We start from the raw sequence: 18,664 nt of genomic DNA on the forward strand, positions 1-18,664 counted from the left end.
CTATCTTTGTGTGTTCTATAAATACATTTGCAGAACTGTGAGATCAAGGAAAAAACCAACAAATGACAGCAACACTGTAAAAATAGTCAAGGGCTCCTAAATGCTTTCTGCATGACTGTAGTCATGAGGACAGACATCTGTGCAAATTTCTGTGTTTTATGGAAAGAAGAAAACAACTTCTGAATGGTTTAGGTATATTTAGTACATTTATATTATCAGCCCTTGCCTTTGTTTATTCTACCTGCTCCTGATTTCCTGCATTTCTTTAATCCAGGAAAGAAGCACAGAGTGAAGTAGTTTCCACTTCATTTGGTATCATGAAAGATAAGCAACACCACAGTATTAATCCATAGACAGTTACCTATTTTATAAAAAATGAAAGACTGTTTTCAAAGGAAGACTAACAGTCAATTAACCTCTACTCTGGCTCTTCCTCAAGAATACGTAACAATTCAATTTTTTGTTGTTGCTGTTTTAGTTTTAGACCACAGAAATTATCCAAAATGATCCATATTCTCCACTGTCACTGTTCTTCAGTGAATTTTACTATCTTGACTCAGTTCTGAATTTATGATAAGTAGCTTTAATACTCAGGGACTAAAACGCATGCATACTCCCTCCTCTTTCAGTTCAGTGAGGAATTTTCAGGGAAAAAAGAATATAAACTTCTTTCATGCTCTTCTGCATGATAGTTGTTTTCAGAAAGGTCTTCATACTGCTATCCCTTTAGAGAAAACACATTATGAATTCTCTTTATATTATTCTCCTAATATCAAAAGTTTTAATGAAATGCATTTTCAGTTTGTCATCTAATGACCGCTTGACACATTAAAAAACTTCCCCACAACAGTACTTACTGTATCAGCCAATAATGACAACACTTTTTCTTTAGCTTCTTTATTTAAAATCAATTTATATATCAGTTAATTTCAGTCATAAGAAACTGTTCTCTGACAAAATCCCACTATCAGAATGGTAAACTCTTAACTATTTTCATTTAAGAAAATAACACAACTATGCCCCACAAATTATGACAGAGCTTAAAAAGAAGTATTTCTCTTTCTTTACTGTGTAATGAAGACAATGTAATAAAAGTACATAACAAAGCTATAGAAAAATCAGGGAAATTACAGAAAACCAGAAGGTCCCTATGGGTTTTGCCCTATTCAAATATTCTTTAACAGAAATAAAACATTAATGACTTTATTCAAATAAATACATATTTTAATAGGTAAAATGTATCTGAAACATGAATTCTTCTTGATTCTAAATTTCAGACTATGTAAAAAGTCAAAATGATGGGCTATACTGGCCAAAGATTGGTTACAAGAGTCTTTATTTTGCAAACTATACACAAACAGTAAAAAAGAAAATGCATTATACTTTTCAATATTACATAAGATCAACATTAGATTTAGTATTTACTGTGTAGAAATTAATTCAAATAAGAATCTGATTTTCCTTTTAATTAATGATGGGAAATCAGTGATTAATTTTTGAAATTATACAACCTGTAGAAATACATTATACAGGTCATATCAATTTTATTGTGGGCAGAAAAGAAACAGGATATGAATGAAGATGGTGGAGTCTCAAAATGTCTACACAATTAATTAACATGCTAACATAAATACAGTGATTAAAGTAATTTTCTCTACAGTCAAATCTTAAGTGCTACTCTACACAATAAGTATAATCTAGACCACATGGTAATTACATAATAATAGGAAAAAAATTAAAATAATCCATTTTCTTCATTCCAGCAGCAGTACCTATACTGGTATTAATTTGGTAATTGGGTGTGCTTAGCTATTGCCTAACATCCTATACTGGTATGCATGCTAAAACCTCTCTAGTTCTATTTTGCAAGGCACCTTTACAATACGTTCTCTAAGTTTCTGCACTAGTAACAGAAAACAACATGAATTAAGATGAAGAGCAAAACTATTTCCTGAAATAAGAAAATAAAAAGCATAATTATACATTGATTAAAAACTACCTTGGGGCAAGTGACAATACTCTGAAATACAGTCATGTATAAAGGGAATACCGTTTTAAGCAAATGTCTTTCCCCATGTAAATATTTTACGCTAGTCTCATTAGAGAGAAATACAGAGAAACCACAAAGGGTGAAGCGTTTAAGTAAATAATGATAAAGCTTATACGACCTTGACATGAAACCAAAGAAAGAAAAGATGAAAAAATTTTAGAATTACCAAACTCGTGCTTGTCTACGTTACTGCTTCTGAAAAATCCTTTCAATAATCTAGCTGTTTCCTAATAAAAATGTAACTACAAATGCAAACCCAAAGGAGGACTTAGCTATAGTTTTCCCTCCTGATTTTTCTCCACACCTTTGGTTAATTAAAAGCTGTTTGAGATGCTACTTGTGCACCAATGTTTTTTGACTGCAATACATCTCTGATTCATTAAATGGACAATTGCAGGGCCTAAAACACTGATGGAATTGAAGTTAAGTTCCAATATGCATTCTGAAGAGGACATGCACAGTTCCAGGTAAGGGCAAATATCTTTTCAGCAGAATTTTTAAGAGAGTGGTTGACTTTATAGTGTTTTCTACATATATATATTTCCAGTAGCACATAACATTTTTTTCTTCAGGCTAGAACTCCAATATGTTTTCTTCAGCGCAATGGCATTTAAAAACTCAAAAGCACATGATATAATTATTCTTATTTAAACAAAAAAAGTCTATGACTCCAGCTGCAATGTTTGAAATAATCATACAAAATATACATATTTGTTAGAACCCTTTTGATCTTGGAGAGCAAAGGGATTTTATGAAGCATCATCTTGTGAAATTTAGAAAGGTACAACATATGGACCCCTTAATATCATCAAATATATCCATCATGATCATCGTCATCATCATCATCATCTCCTTCATCTTCATCATCATCTTCCATTTCATCCTCATCATTCATTATTTCATCTTCATCATCTTCATCATCTGTCCATTCATGGAAATCACCAGAGGCAAAATCACCTGAAGTCTCTAAATCGATAGCTAAAAAGTTATGATAGTTATATCAATACATATCTATAGTATATTTTACATAATCATACAAAAGGCACACCAGAATATTTATTTTCAGGATAACTAAACTGTGTGACATAAAAAAAAACCATAAGTAATATGAAGATTCTTTTGTCATAAAAAAATCCACTTCAATATAACATTGAGAAATTCATTCTAACAAAAGGAGACAAATTTTAAGGATTTGAAGAGCTATAATGAGTGCTAGGAGCAATTGAAAAAAAATTAAGTCCAACTTACAGAGGACAACAAGGACTACTGATAATATACACTGACTATTGTTCACTTCTTACATATTATCTTGAACTGTATTGAACTGTCCATTTATCTAAAAAGGATCCTGGATCAGATGGACAATAGGCCTGAGCTTGTACCTCAAATTCTGTGTTCAATTTACTCTCTGCTTCAGGCTATGTTCTTTTGTTGGAGAAGAAGTGAAAAGCAGTCATAAATGACTTTTTTTTTTTTAAAGAGGAAAAATACTTTTTTATTTTTTCATCTTTTATATCTGGGACATCAAATAAAGGTGACATGGGAATTCCTGGAAGAAGCTGCACAGTGCTGTAGGGAAGGGAAAAATAAGGGAAGATTTAGTGTGCTAAAAACTTTTGGCAATTCCCTCAATTAAAAACTGAAAAAAATGTCAAATTGAATTCACTAGCATGCTGATTACCCAATGGAATTTCATGAAACATTCTGGGACTTATCTAATGCTGCTCTAGAAAATTAATATTTCCTGGGTTTATATAAACTATGCCAAACACATATAAGGGGTCTATTAATAGCTGACACAGTGACAGTAGTTCCAAAAAAAAATGAAGCAATAACAGCAACAAATTATAACTTGTTATTTTTTGTATCAAAATCCATGTAGTTGGGTCCCACATTTCTGACTGAAGAAATTCAACCTGGTTGGCAATCAAAGGGAAGAACACCTCTAAACCAAACACCACAAAAGTTCTTCACTTACCGCATTCCGCTGCGCCGTTTGTTCTGGATCCTGATACCTCATTGCCGTACCTGTCAACACACCAGCACTGCCCGAGGCTTCCATGGCACTGACTTGGTTTGTAATACCCATCCTCATCACAGAAGGGGATGTACTGCCCTGCAATATATATAAATGCATATATGTACATATATATAGATGTACATGTTGAGTAAGTATATCAAAACCAATGTCATGGCCAATACCAGACAGAAAGCAGTTATAGCAGAAAGCAATTTCCTTTTGCTTTTTCACCATTCCAGACTCTACACTGACTGATTCAGCAGTACTAAATTAGTTGACCCGAAGTGACTGAATACATCAAATGTGGGAGGGAAAATAACACATATCAGTCATTTATTTCAAGAAATAAAGTGAACAATCTTCCTTTAAATTTTTTGTTCATCCTGTGATACATATTCCTTACTCCCTGAATGTCTCAGTCAAGATTTTCTCTGTATTCGGATGAAAAGGCTCAAATGTAGGACCCACTCTTGAATGGGAAGTTCTATCATCTGTGGAGCACAAACAAGTCTGAATAGTAAGGGCCAGACTTCCTGACTAACAAACTATCTGCTAAAAGGAGTTATTTGCATTTAATCTGTATTTTACAAACCACTTATTTACATCCTAATATTTAATTATTCCATCACAGAAGACAAACTCAGCATAACACACCACAAAAAAACCTGTAAAAAATTCATATTAAATTTGCATTTATATGTACAAGAGAGGTTTACTTTGTGAAGCAGTGATTTGCCTACAGTTGAATAATCTACTGTTTATCACTTGGACCAAATGGAGACCACAATGATCAAAACATTCATATGAAAGCATTTGAAGTGTATAATTCTTGTTAGAAACCACCCTTAGCAGGAACACAGTTCTGACTGCTTTGGGCCAAGCCTTTTATTTCAGCTTTTACACAGTGGCTAGTGGTAAATGAAGACTTTACACTTCAGAAGTATTGCTGCAGTATAAACTGATTCACAACAAAGATTTCAATTACTTACAGAATAAGTAGTTAAGGGATCAGCAGAGATACTACTTCAGGAGTACCTTATGCTGTCCCCTCTGTAACTATAAAAATGTACCTTCTATCAGGGTAATAAAACAGATGTAAGAGCTTTTGGTAGGTAAGGTAATAAAACTAAGTTTAATAGCTTTCAAAAATTTCATAAATTTTGTTGCTGAGATTTACTGTGGTCTATCTTCATTGGATTAATATTGATTTTGTGTTGCTGTTTAACTAGGGTTATTTATGTAAGTAATAAAACCTTCAAAAGAATGATCTATGGCTCACCTAGGAGCTTCTTTCCTCCTTGCTGCTTCTGAATGTTGCTGAGTTCTGTCTGGCAAGGTGGATCTAAAATGACATACAAAATGTTAAACAGATTTCACAGTATCTAGGACAGAAAGCACATGACTACATTTTCACAGTGTGCTGTGTTGTAAGGGCACTCTAACTACTGATGTTATGAAACAGACATCTGAAATAAAAGAATTACCACACCTTGAGAATTACGAATCTGCACAGCACCTTGGATTTGTGCAGAATGCCCTCCCAGTTAACTCATCTCTCAGTGAGCATCTAGTCACTAGTTTGGAGGATAGAGGAATGTTACACCAAAATAGTAGGTCTATCACACCCTACTTTATCCACCTATAAAAATCAGAGTGCACTTGTGAAGCTTACTTCATGTTAGAAACTAGCAGCAGTTAGCAACAGGACAGCTCTTTTAATTTCTTCCTTTTTGTCCTCCTTGGAAGTCATGTTCAAATTTTGTGTTTCACATACTACACTAAGAAAGTAAGATTGTGATTCTCTGGCAACAATTTAAGACTGAATCCTATGGGTACAAAGCCCCATATGCAGCAAACTAACTTAAAAATGGAGGCCAAACTTTAGATGGCTCTAAGAAGCAGAATATGTATTAAAATTCAGTTTTCCATTCTTCAGTTATAGCTTATTGCAGTTCTGAATAATTTAGGTTTCTACTGTCCGTAAAAGAAAGTCACAGTATGCCCCATGAATGGAAAGAAAATAAGATGTGAATGTGTTTACATCACTGTTGAGTAAGTGAAAGAATCAAAGACAGCAAAGTATTAATTAATCTCTGAACACTGGCACTGTGTACCACATCAGACCATTAGCACCAGGTCATTTCTCATTCTGAATCAGCAATAGAATTACTGAGTTTACTCACAGGTGTCTGTAGCTTGCACAGTTCCCAGACAAAATCTTACATTCCATGAATATTAAATGCATTTTCCATTTTAGCAGACTCAATTTATAGTACATCTTTGCCATGTAATTAACTCAAGGATCCCTGTTTCTCCATGCAAATAGGAAAAGGTGTTGTGAGCTGGTTTAAAGATTACTAAGACTGGCTTAGTCCACTGAAGAAGAAGACACCTAAGACCAGAACCCAGTCCCTGTGCAGGGCACTCTGGTGACAAATGCCTAGATGAAGTGGGGATCAAAAATACACCTCAGGTGAACACAGAGACACTTGGCTGGCACAGCCTAGTTATTCCAATAGGCCTTTGGTATTATCTAAGAGAGTAAATAAAAAGTAGCAGACAATAATAACCCACTACTGACAACAGGGTGTTAATTTCTCTTGGTTTTACGTTTTAAATAACATTTACATATCCAATAAATTTAAAGAAGCTTATGTTTCCAGTGGCCTCAACTAGGGCGGGCCAGGCTTTTCACACTAAATCTATAATGATTCTTATTAGAGTGAAGGCCTTAAGAGCAAGCTCCAATTTCAAAATACTGTCAACAGGAGTCTTAATGCCAGGAGGAATTTTCAGGAGTTGTCTTTCCAGAAAACCAACCAATTTTCTGGGTGTGCTCTTGAAAAATCATTTAGACTTAATATCATTGGGGTATTGGGTTTTAAGAATTCAATATTTGAGTATTTGCTGAGGCTACATAAAGTTTTACTTTTTGTGTTGTAAGTAAGAAGTACTTTGATGATGACCATGCTTACTATTTCTTATTAGCTTTCAAAACTAAGGTTTCTGTCTTTCCCAATATTTGAAGATTTAAACTCTTAATGCTACTACATTCTGATGATCAATTATTTCCTAAACTAAAAGTATTTTCTACTAACCATTAATCTAATAAATTACAATCATTTATCACACAAATATCACAGGCTATAAGGATCTGGGATTGGGATGAATTTGGCAGAGTTAGGTTAATTATTGGACTATGCCACAGAACTATTCTATTCTATTCTATTCCATTCCATTCTATCCTCTCTTCCAAAAGAGACGGGAAACATGCTGATGAAGAAGAACTAGTCAAATAGGAAAAACACATGTATTTTTTTCCATGAAAAATAATCCTAAATTAGAAACACAGATCTGCACACAGGAGCAATAACATGTGGAAATGTAAAAATTATGGATGATGCCTAAAGAAAATGTCTTTTATAGCTATAAATCTTTGGTGACATAATTGCTAAAAGGAATACCACTAAGCAAGAGGTAACAAGGCAACATGAGAAAGTTACTTACCCAAAACACTCTTCTTCTCAGAAATTAGGTTGTCAAGATTCACACTTAAGCTTTGCTTCTCAGGGTAAAAGCAGCAAAAACTCTTAAAAATACTAAATCACTCTGGTGCTTAAAACTGTCAAAGAGAATGACAGGCTAGAAATCCAACCAATTGCTTTTGGTTCACATCACATGCTTTTTCCTCTCTTCCCAAATAGTAATGCCTCCCTTTTTATTTGCCAGTTAGTTCCTAAGTTTGAAAAGCTTTTTTTGTAGATTTCTGAAATTATTTCAATTAAAAAAGCAGAGTCGCTGGACAACTTATGGCAGTCTTAAGCCAAGGAAAAAAAAAAAATCCTTTACAAAAATAACTGTGGTGGCTTCTTTTGAAATAGCAATGAATCTGGCATCAGTCTTTCTGAAAACAAATAACATATCTAATCATCTTCATCCTTAATCTACTTTCACAGATGTGGCAGGAATTGTACTTCTGATAATATCAGTGCATTGCTATGAGGGAATCATGAACAGACACTCACAGTTCATCAGTGCTCAAAGTACTGATGCCCACCAGAGTATCCAGTGCTATTAACACTGGCCCTTGAGACATTAATATCCAGTCATGTCAAGAACTGCTTCAAGGCTAGCAGAATTAAGTTTTGATTTATCAAAATGGCACATTAACAGATCAACAGGAGTGAAACTGGCAGGTTTGACAAAAAATGTCTATGATTTTTAGCTGATAGGTCTCAAGAAGCTGCTACCCACAGAGTGAGCCTCCAACTTTTAGAGATTCTCCTTCTTATTCAAATACAAAACAGTGATTTTCCACCTACCTAACAGATAATATTTGGCAGAGCCCCTAGGTTATGGAATATGGTCCAGTGCAGATCAGGCTGCCTTGTGATGTCTTGCCTGTGCTTGGAGTTACGCATTATAATTGTTGGATGTCCAAGGTTTGTACTTCAGGGATCTGAAGCATCAATACCACACTTGAAGAATTCTAGAGGATCTCATTTATGATCATCATTTATCTTGATAAAGGCATGTTACACCTTCCTTTATAACCATCTACAAGATTGCAAGGACTTCAAACATATTTAAGACTGACAAATACAAACCATTACAATTATCATTCTTCAGTAAAAGGAACTGTTTTTAAAGTCATGAAGATATCTTCCAAGCATGACAGACAGAAGAGTCTGTAAGAAAACACACCTAGAGAAGTGCTGGACTTATAGAGCCATGCAGAGGCCTGCAGTAAAGAAATACTTTATTGCTAAGCATTAATATTCCCAGCAAAACTGGGTACTCTCCTACCCTGAATCAGTGATGAAACAGAACAAGGCTGCAGTAATGTATTACTGGCAGAAAGAAATTCAACCTATAAAAAGGCCAACATTGCAAAGGCCTCAGCATTTAAGTAAGCACTGAAGTGTCAAGTTAGCATTGAACAGCTAAGAAAGAAAGGTCTGAAGATGGGTGCTGAAACACTGGCATGAATTGTTGCAACTAGAGGTCCATAGTGACCAAAATGTACAGAAAGGCTTGCAAAGAGCACCAGCACAGTGCAGATTTTGAAGTACTGCAGAAATTCATTATAGTGCCCTGGATATATCTCAAAAATACTAAACTACATTTAAAGCAGAAAAAGGCAAAGAAAAACGCAGTAACTATCACTGGACCACACCTAAGTGTTTAAGCATTAGTCAAGGTGAGACAGCTACTACAGGAAGACAATTTTCTCCACAAGAAAGATCTGGCTTCAGTATTCATAAGAAGTTGCTTGTACTGACTAGAAGTGGTTAGCAGTGTGCAGTAATGGGTCTAGTGTAGCGTAATGCGCCATGACGGATCTCAAGCAGAAAGAATGAATGAAGGAGAGTTTCAAGTACTCTAATGGATGGTGAAGCTAAGATCAAAGACCATGAAGGCTTCTCAGATAATGACTCAAGCAAATACTATGTACTTTTAAAAGCACAATGAAATTGCTATCCCAGTATGATACATAAGATTGACTAAATTTTGTATTCCCTTTTGAACACCCTTCATCAACAACGGTATTGTAAAACCATTGATCTGCCCAGAAAGCACTACAAAGCTCAGTGAATATAGAGAACTGCCCTACATGGCTTGAAGCATTTTGTTGATACCAACCTATTTTAATGAACATCAGGAAGAAGAAGCTGAATTTCTCTGCTTTTCCATCTCTTTGCTATTAATAGCAAAGGCTTGGTTAAAGGCCTTTTTTAGATCATTAAATCTAGTAAAACATAACCAAACATGAACATAGTCCATGGTTTAGCATAACAATGCAAATTGCAAACAGAGAATTTAATGGGTTACTAATACACTAGGGAGCTAGGGCTCAGATAGTTGTGCAAGAGCTAATAGTAACGCATGACAAAAGAAGACTATAAGATTATTTTTTCTCCTTACATGAAAAAACTGAGAATACAGATTTTGATGACAGTGTTAATTTGGAAGGATGAAGTGCATGTATAATACGCAAGGGTTGCCGAAATAGAGATTTCACTTCATGAACAATGTTGAGGACACATCTTTTTTACTATATGCTCAAACACACTGTGGTATCGAAGACTACCTAATCTGTTTGAAATCAGCACCATATCTCAACACCATTGTCAAGACAGTGAGGAAATTGGTAAAAAAGGGAAAAAAAGCTTAATAATGTTGGGTTGTGCAACATCAAGAATCAGTGTCACTTAAAGATGGATCTGTTGGGGTACCATTAATAAAATTCTGCAGTGTTTTGATCAGTCTTTACAACACCATTCTCAGACTCTAGAAGTACACTGAGCAACTTTTTTACACAAGATGTGTTTATAGGTAAGAGAATGCAAAACTACTTGAAACTGATCTGTGGAAGCATTTCTTTGATGCCCTGGTTATGTCATGCATGCATTATATGAAATTGGTAGAAAAACCTTGGACCATGGCAGGCCACATGTAATGTGCAGCACTTCCTCAGACAATTGAAAAGAATTATGCTGCCCTCCAAAGAGTAAGGGTATTTATATATTAAGCTGAAATGATTGTGGTGTTTTTTTACATTACAAACAAATGAACAAAACATGTTAAGTTCTTTAAGAGGTACATTACTCCTGGGATGGGTCACCTCTAATTTGGTAGTTTTGTTAGCAGTGTACACATTCCTATAAAAAAAAAGCAAAAATTATCCTTCTACTATAAAATGAACAAGGTATTTTGAAAGTTTAAATGTTAACTTTTTAACAAGAAAGTTACCACAGAAAGTAAATATGCCACTTAGTATTTACCTACAGAAGTACAGCTTTATTTTATTTAGATTTACAACTGGCAGATGTGGCATGATAAAAACCTTTATTTGCATAGATATCAGATTGAAACCATAAATGTTGAATGTCAGTGGGAATTTATCAGGAGAGTTTTAAGGGTACAAGTGAGATTTAAAAATTGGTAATAAAATTTTCAAAAAGAGTGAATTAACTTTGCCAACTTTCCACCAAATCAGTTTTATCTCCTTTACCGGCAGTAGAAATTTGAACCCTGCTTGCTGCTTATACTTTAGAAAAACTCCCTCATGTCAGTGAGAAAAATCCAGGGGTTATTCTGACCAATTTCAGACAATATTTAATAACTGAATTCCTTGATATATTACAACTAGCTTGATTATATAATTATGTGATGTCTCACCTGTCTAAAATTGTTATATATTCCTCAGGAAAATAATGCTTACAGGTTGTGTTTATTTGTCTAACCAAAATCACATCAGAACATAAACAAGAGATTCAACTAGGCAATAAGAACCAACTGGTTTTAGGTCCAAATGACTGGAAATAACTTTATCCATAATGTTCATTCAGCTGTTTTAATAGGCTCACTGAACATTAATATACCCTACATTAGCAATAAAAAAAGTTTATTTTATAATGTAGGAAAAGTAGACTGGGAATTTAAGTAATTTCACTCTTTATTTTCATCTCTTTCCTCTACATATGTATTGAATGCTGGCATAAGGAAAAACATAGCTGTAAAAGCATTAGTGGCAGTTTTGCACTTAGAATCCTTGAATTTCTAGCAAGCCTTTCCATGCAGCTTGAGTTCTTTGGCTTTGTTTGTTTGAGATTTTTTTACTTCATTTTAGGTAATGAAGTAATTTCACCTTAGGTCACAAACCTTTACACAAATTCACTGTACAGCATTTAAGAGCTTGTAGTTCACTGTGATCTTCTTAATATGTTAAAAAAAGATAAAGCCCAACAGAAAGGTCAGTCCTACACAAATGCAGGTTGCTCTCATCTTTTACCTTGCTGTCTTTGGAAGCAGTAGCACCACTCATTGTTAGATATCAAACTGTCTTTGTATGTGTCACAAGAATTGAAGAAGGCCCTGGTGCACGGCTCGTTCTTGTCAAGGTAAATGCTTCCCAGCTCTGACTGGTCCAGCAGCAGGTCATAGTTCGTATCGAGCCTGTTAAACATCCAGCCAAGAGAGTCTTTGCAAATTGGCAAAATGCTCGTATCAAATCCTAAGAGGCAAAACAAAAATTATAAAAATTACATAGGAGGAAAGCTAGAGCAGCTGCTGATCTCTGCCACTGCAAAAGAATGCTGTACCATGGAAACAGCTCTGGTGGTACATAGATACTGAACATAAACACACACACCTTTTCTGGTTCATGTGCTGTGGGTCATGCCACAGGCCTATGTGGCCAGGCAGTTTGAGTACACATCCCAGTACAGAACAAGATTTAGGGCTACTAAACACCATTCTTCTCAAAACTTTTAAGTAAAAACTGAGCACTGAAAAAATGAGATTGGTAGATACGGCTATAGCAAAGCTGACATGAGAGCACATAGGAATTCCCAATTTCTACTGCTGTTGAAAATCAAGCCTGCATGCCTTTGTTGTTGTTCTGACAACAATAAAGAATCTGAAAAGTGCTTCTATACTGCAAAAGTTAGACAGATTTAATCCAGTAATTGTGTTTAGAAGTCATTAGATGTCCTTTTAGATATATATTTGTATATGGAAATGTCCATACTGTGGTAGAATGACCATTTCAGAAAGGACAAGTAAAAAGCTGATAGCATCAAAAACTCCCTGTAGAAGTCAGATCAACACATAAACTCCCTTTGCCCCAGAAATCCTAAATTAACTATGATTTTTTATCATGGTTATCTCACTTTTTCTAGTTCCCTGATGATCTGTTACACTAATTATTATTTTTGATACAAAGAAGAGGAAAAAAAGAAAAAAAAAAGAAAAAAAATAAAGCCAGGCATTTGACATTTATAAAGTTTTAATGTGTTTAAAGCCATTTTAAAACATAGCCAAGCATTCAGCCAAAGATCTGCCTTCCTCTTCAGCCCCTGATAAAATATCAATACAAAACTTATTTTCTGTGGATTATGAAGAGCAGTGAGATACAGGACCCAACTGAATGAATAAGGATATATAGTAAATATGTTATTCAACATTATCTGTAAAAGGTAGAATTATTTATTAGGTGTTTTTGATTACAAAAATCTGGAAGGATTCTCCATCTTAAAACATTATGTCTAAGGATTAATGTTCAGTACAAGATGATTTACCTGTAGGACTCTGTTCCTGAAGGCCTCCTAACACTTTCTCCCCTAGATCTGCTTTTAGCTCGAGATCCTCCTCATGATCTCGAAATATCGAAAGAGGACAACAGAAATATCCATATTTCTGTATATCCATATCCATATTGTAAATATATATTTACAGATATCGAAAGAGGACAACATGAAACATACTGTTACCTATTCTACCTTTTGTATACCTGCATGATGGGAGAAATTATTCTTGTACTCATGAACTTTTTCTGAATTTAGCACACTTGCCAGCTCACCAAACTGTAACAGAAGGGGCAGAAATAGAGCAACTATGATTTTAAATATTACAATGCTAACTAGAAAGGAATATCAAATAAAAGCCACTTTAAAGGTGGTATTCAATGACAGACCTTGTGGGCCAAAGTAAGTAATTGTAGATAATACCTCTGCATGTGGAAATTTAAGCTTAAGTTTATTGAAAGAGACACCACTTTCAAACATGAGACAAAATATTTTTAAATTAGCAATTGTGGTTCATGCTGGCAAAGCTCACATCATAAAGTATTTGTATTTTAGGACACTAGAAGACAGTTTTATGTTTTCAATAAACGATAGCAAGGAAAAGCAGAAATCCCCCAAACATCTGCTTATTTTACAGAATCAAAGAATAAGCTGAGTTGGAAGGGACCCACACAGATCATCAAGTCCAACTCCTCAGTCAGCTTCAAGTTATACTCTAAAAAGAAATAAATTTATCTGAAGAACAGTGAAAAAGAACTTTACAGTAGGACTTTACTCTTGGAACTATCAATGCACAGTTCAACTGCTATTCTAAATAAGTTCTTTGGTAATTACATTTTTAAAAACTATTCAAATATTTGAGGGGTTAAAAACTAATTATGCCCCCAACTGTTTCCATTTTAAGAGTACTCCTAGGTCTTTTCCAATTTCAAGTATAACCTTAAAAATTCCTTTTTACTTACAAGCTTCTTTTCCATCTGGTTTTCTGTACCAGTACCTACAGTGATATCAACTAGCAAAGATGGGTCACACATAACTAATGATCCTTTCCTTTTTTTCTTTCAATTTGATAGCATTCACAAATTAAAGCATTGTAAATGGTAGCTGTCCTGTCAAATGATATTGAAAGTTTAAAATGATTAGTACTAAGCCATAAATAGGAATCCAACTTCAGAAAAAACTGAAGTTATGGTTTTGTACATGTCTATTTAAATCACATGAAAATAAGGCACATGGCAATACAAAAGTAGCAATGGCAATACAAAAGTACAGAAAATCATCAAAGAAAGCATCAAATAAGACAAGCAGAAATTGCTTACTGGTTCTTTCAGGCCTTTGAACAATCCTAGTCTTCTTATTCTGAATTCCACTTTCATGAAGTGCCTTAAACCAGTCTCGCAATCTGTTTGCAACTTCCCTGAATTCCAGGTCACTGCATACTGGAAAACAAAATGCAGAGCTGTTTAATGTTTTTCTCCAGAATGCTAAACAGAACTTTTCAAATTATGCTAAAAAAAATCCCCCAAACCCCTACAAAAACCAAATCACATAAAATAAAACAAACATATAAGTTCCACAGCTTTTTTAAATTCATTCAATTCACTTGTATTGTTTAGGTACGCCTTCAAAACCCAACAAAGGTCCTCAGAAATAAGTGCCTGATGTATAAAGAAATAATAAAATTACAGATATCTAGAAATTAAAAACCTCATTCATATACTACTACAAACAGTTTTAGCACAGGAATTTTCACATCTTACTGCAGATGAGGCTGAGACACCCATGACAGTCTTCTGTCTTTTCATTTCCCTGTTCATTAAGGCAATACTAATGCAAGCCCTACCGGAACAGGTTGGAGATGTAATTTAGGTGATAATCATGAATACACAACCGGTTTTCTATGCTGAGGCATGAAAAGAGGAAATAGGGTTGACAGTAAAAGTGTTTCAACGGTGTGCTGGAAGCCTATATAATAGAAAGGAGCTTCACAGACCAAACTCATGAGCACCTAATGGCAAGCAGGCAACTGTACAGCTGCTTAGTGGTGGGAAGGATGGACTCTCTGACCAGAAATAGTAAAGGCAGAAAAAGCACATTAGACCGAAGAGAACATCGGTAGCACCAAGAGCAGTAGATTAGTAGCAGACTGGCTGAAGTGCTGTACAGTACTGGCAGTTCATATTTACTCCAGCCACAGAAGGTATTAGAGATGCGCAGTCAAGAGGCTTATTCACTGAGAAGACAAAGAATGGGCAGGCTTGAAACAAGTAGATATCACTCCCAGAATTCCATCTTCCCATGTGTTTGGAAAAAGGTAGAAGATAAAAGTAGTAATAGTATCTGGAAAAAGCCAAGAGCAGAAAAGACACCAGATGCATCCCTACTAAGGTAACAAAATACCTTCCACTGCCATTCGTAATAGCTGTCACTTCCAAATTGGGATCACTTTCCAAGTCGACCAGTAACGGAATAAGGTACAACCTGAAGAGCTCATACCTAAGTGGCAGAGCTTCACAGTGAAACTCTTGAAAATAAATCTCCAGTTTGCTTCTTTTTCCTTTATAGTGAGGCAATGCAACATATTTAGTGGCCTTCAGCACTTCATTAAATTGAACAACACTGTGAAACACCTATTTGTATTAAAATAAGATTGAAACGTCATTATGTCAACAACTATCAATGCCTGTACAAACACATGCATCTAAGCACTGGATTATTTATGCTTTACTGAAGTCTCTCTTGATACTTTGATTCTATCCATGAAAGACTTTAAGTACAATCTATACATACATTTGCATATGTTATAGACTGACATTTCTATAAAACTTGTATTTGTGCTTCACTCCTGTGTAACAGAACTATTTCTTTCCTGATAATTTGATAGGAAACTGGGAAAAAATAATCATAAACAGGCATGTGTACTCAAAAATGTATTACAACAACCAGATGAAAATGGTCTCCTGACCCAAGACTACGTATCATAACCCACAATTGTGGGATTTTTCTGTTTGTTACAGCAACACCTTCCTGTACCAACCCTTGCAATCAGTTGACAGGTCAGCATAAACAATCAGCTATTAACTTGGGACACCCTGCTCCTCTTTAATTTTCCCTTCCATTACAGCTGTATATTGGTTTGTATGGCCAGGGTTTGGTAGCAGGAGGCTACAGGAGTTGCTTCTGTGAGAAGCTGCCAGAAGCTTCCTCCATGTCCAGCAGAGCCAACATCAGCCAGCTCCAGGACAGTTCCACTGCTGGCCAAGGCCGAGCCAGTCAGGAATGAGAGTAACTCCTCTGTGGTTACACAAGTAAGAAGGAAAAGAAAGTCATTGCACAGATGGAATTGCAGCCAGAGTGGGATGAGAATCTGTGAGAGGAACAGCTCTGCAAACACCAAGGTCAGTGGAGAAGGAGGGACAGGAGGTGCTCCAGGCACCAGAGCTGGAATTCCTCTGCAGCCCATGGTGAAGATCATGGTGAGGGAGCTGTGCCCCTGAGCCCATGGAGGAGCATGGGGAAGCACAAATCCAGAAGCTCCCAGAGGAGACCTGGGCTGGAGCAGATGAATGCCTGAAAAATGTGAACCTATGGGAAACTCTTGCTGGGGAAGGCTCCTGTACTTCTAAATATATTATGATTAGTATTTAAAAGATATTTAAAACAAATTTAATTATTATTAACACAGTACATGAAACAATTACCTTGCATGAACCTGTTTCCAAGTTAAGTTATAAACACATAAACTCACCAATTGTCTATTAATGTTTTTTGCACGTTCTTACATCAGGAAAATAATCTGGAAACTGATCTACAGCTCTCAAACCTATGCATAGCAAATTGCAAAATTGCATACAACTCTATTGTTACATGCAGAAGACATATTTTAAAAATTTTCATTGAAGTATTTTGGTATGATATACATGAACAGCTAAAGCAAATTCCAGAACAACTCATGAACAATGTTATTTTCTTTAACATTCTTTCTATATTAATGTGCATTACAAGTAGGGTTCAAACTTATTCATAAGCATAGGAATTACTATAACTTAACACATTATGAATACTAGTTTTAATGTTGATTGAAACTTTAACTTTTTTTTTATTTGCATCAATCTGATCAGGCTACTCACCAGTCCACAAGGGTAAGTGGCACACTGAGCAGTCATCTTCAGATTATGAAAACAGCTCAATTTCTGGCTTACAGGGCAAGCACCACACTCAGGTATAGTCTAGAGGGAAATTTTGCTTCAAGAACTTATATATGTAGCGCCAATTTCAAACAGGCTGCTGAATAATAAATAATGCCTAACATATTTGTATTTCTCTATCGATCAGCTAAAGACCTTTCTTATCACATTGCAATAAGTCCAATTAAAAAAAAAATCTCTTTCCCGGAAGAAAATATTTTTGGTGATAAACAAGAAAAAATTGGGGAAAAGTAAGTCTGGGAGGTAGAACAAGAAATTCTGGAAGATGGTGATGGGCCTGTAAGCTTTAATATTAAGCAAGGTTAAATGAGATATTGGGAAGATTCACTGTTTTGAGTCTCTTGAATAAACACACACTGTGCATCAGCCTAGGATAAGGTAATTACGTTATAAAACATTTTAGTTTTGGTGAACCAGACAGCAGGTAATAAAATTCATGTCTGAAAAGATCTGAAAATTACTTGGAAATTATAAAGTATTCTCCGCTCAAACTTTAAAAAGTAGAAAGCATCTGACTCATACCAGAAAATAAAGAATAGACAATAAAACAAAATATATTCAGGTTATATAAAAATATTCAGGTTTTTGATAGTCATCAAAGGAATAGATACAAAAAACATGTTACTGTCTTATTTAAGAAGTAGCATTGAAAATAAGAAAGCTAATTCCTTTTTTTTTCATAGGTTTTCAGTTAATGAAATAATTTATGAAAAAATACATACATTGAGCATAGTCAGGGATTACTTCATTGTACCCAAGTCACTATAGACAGGGAATTTTTTGGTAATAAGAGATATTTCTGCCCACAGTGAGTATAGACTTAAATGCTCAGACATTTAATCCAGCAAAAAAAAAAGAATGCTGAGCATTCAGAAGTAATGCTAAAAAGTACACTGATTTTTGCCACATATATCACTGCCCATGAATATGTATGACTATAACTTCTGGAAAATAAGAGAATTTGTTAGTTCATTCAAAAAATAAGAAATGGTGATGCTTAAATATTAGCTTTATTTACAATCAGGTCTTTGAGCATTTCTCAGTATTAGTACACAGATTGCATATTACTTCTTTATATAATAATTATAATAACAACAGCAAATAATAATATTTTTCTTCCCCCCCCTTCCTTTTAGTTTCATAATAAAGTCATACTTCTATACTGCAGCCAAAATGACTAAAGCAATATTTGCACATTGAGTAAACTGAGGGCCTCAGACTTAGAGAAAGAATCCCACTTTAAGTTCAATATATACATAGAAAAGCTGAACTCTTACAATGTGAGTCATTAATTAGG

At 34.9% G+C, this 18,664-nt stretch overlaps 1 protein-coding gene across 2 annotated transcripts in view; it reads right to left on the minus strand.

Annotated features, from left to right (window-relative positions):
• Positions 1–881: 881 nt before the first annotated feature.
• The window catches only part of SPOCK3 (SPARC (osteonectin), cwcv and kazal like domains proteoglycan 3), a 147,850-nt gene continuing 130,067 nt past the window's right edge, over positions 882–18,664 (minus strand). For both annotated transcript variants that reach the window (XM_085058640.1, XM_085058639.1), the window contains exons 7-11: positions 14,479–14,598; positions 11,866–12,087; positions 5,350–5,412; positions 4,029–4,166; positions 882–3,028 (exon numbers count right to left, since the gene is read on the minus strand). In XM_085058640.1, coding sequence (XP_084914766.1) covers positions 2,859–3,028; positions 4,029–4,166; positions 5,350–5,412; positions 11,866–12,087; positions 14,479–14,598 — 713 coding nt within the window. In that variant the 3' untranslated portion in view covers positions 882–2,858. The remainder of the gene's footprint in view (positions 3,029–4,028; positions 4,167–5,349; positions 5,413–11,865; positions 12,088–14,478; positions 14,599–18,664) is intronic.

Source organism: Lichenostomus cassidix, chromosome 4 (genome assembly GCF_008360975.1).
Source record: "Lichenostomus cassidix isolate B80296 chromosome 4, HeHo_3.0, whole genome shotgun sequence".
Taxonomy (NCBI): domain Eukaryota; kingdom Metazoa; phylum Chordata; class Aves; order Passeriformes; family Meliphagidae; genus Lichenostomus; species Lichenostomus cassidix.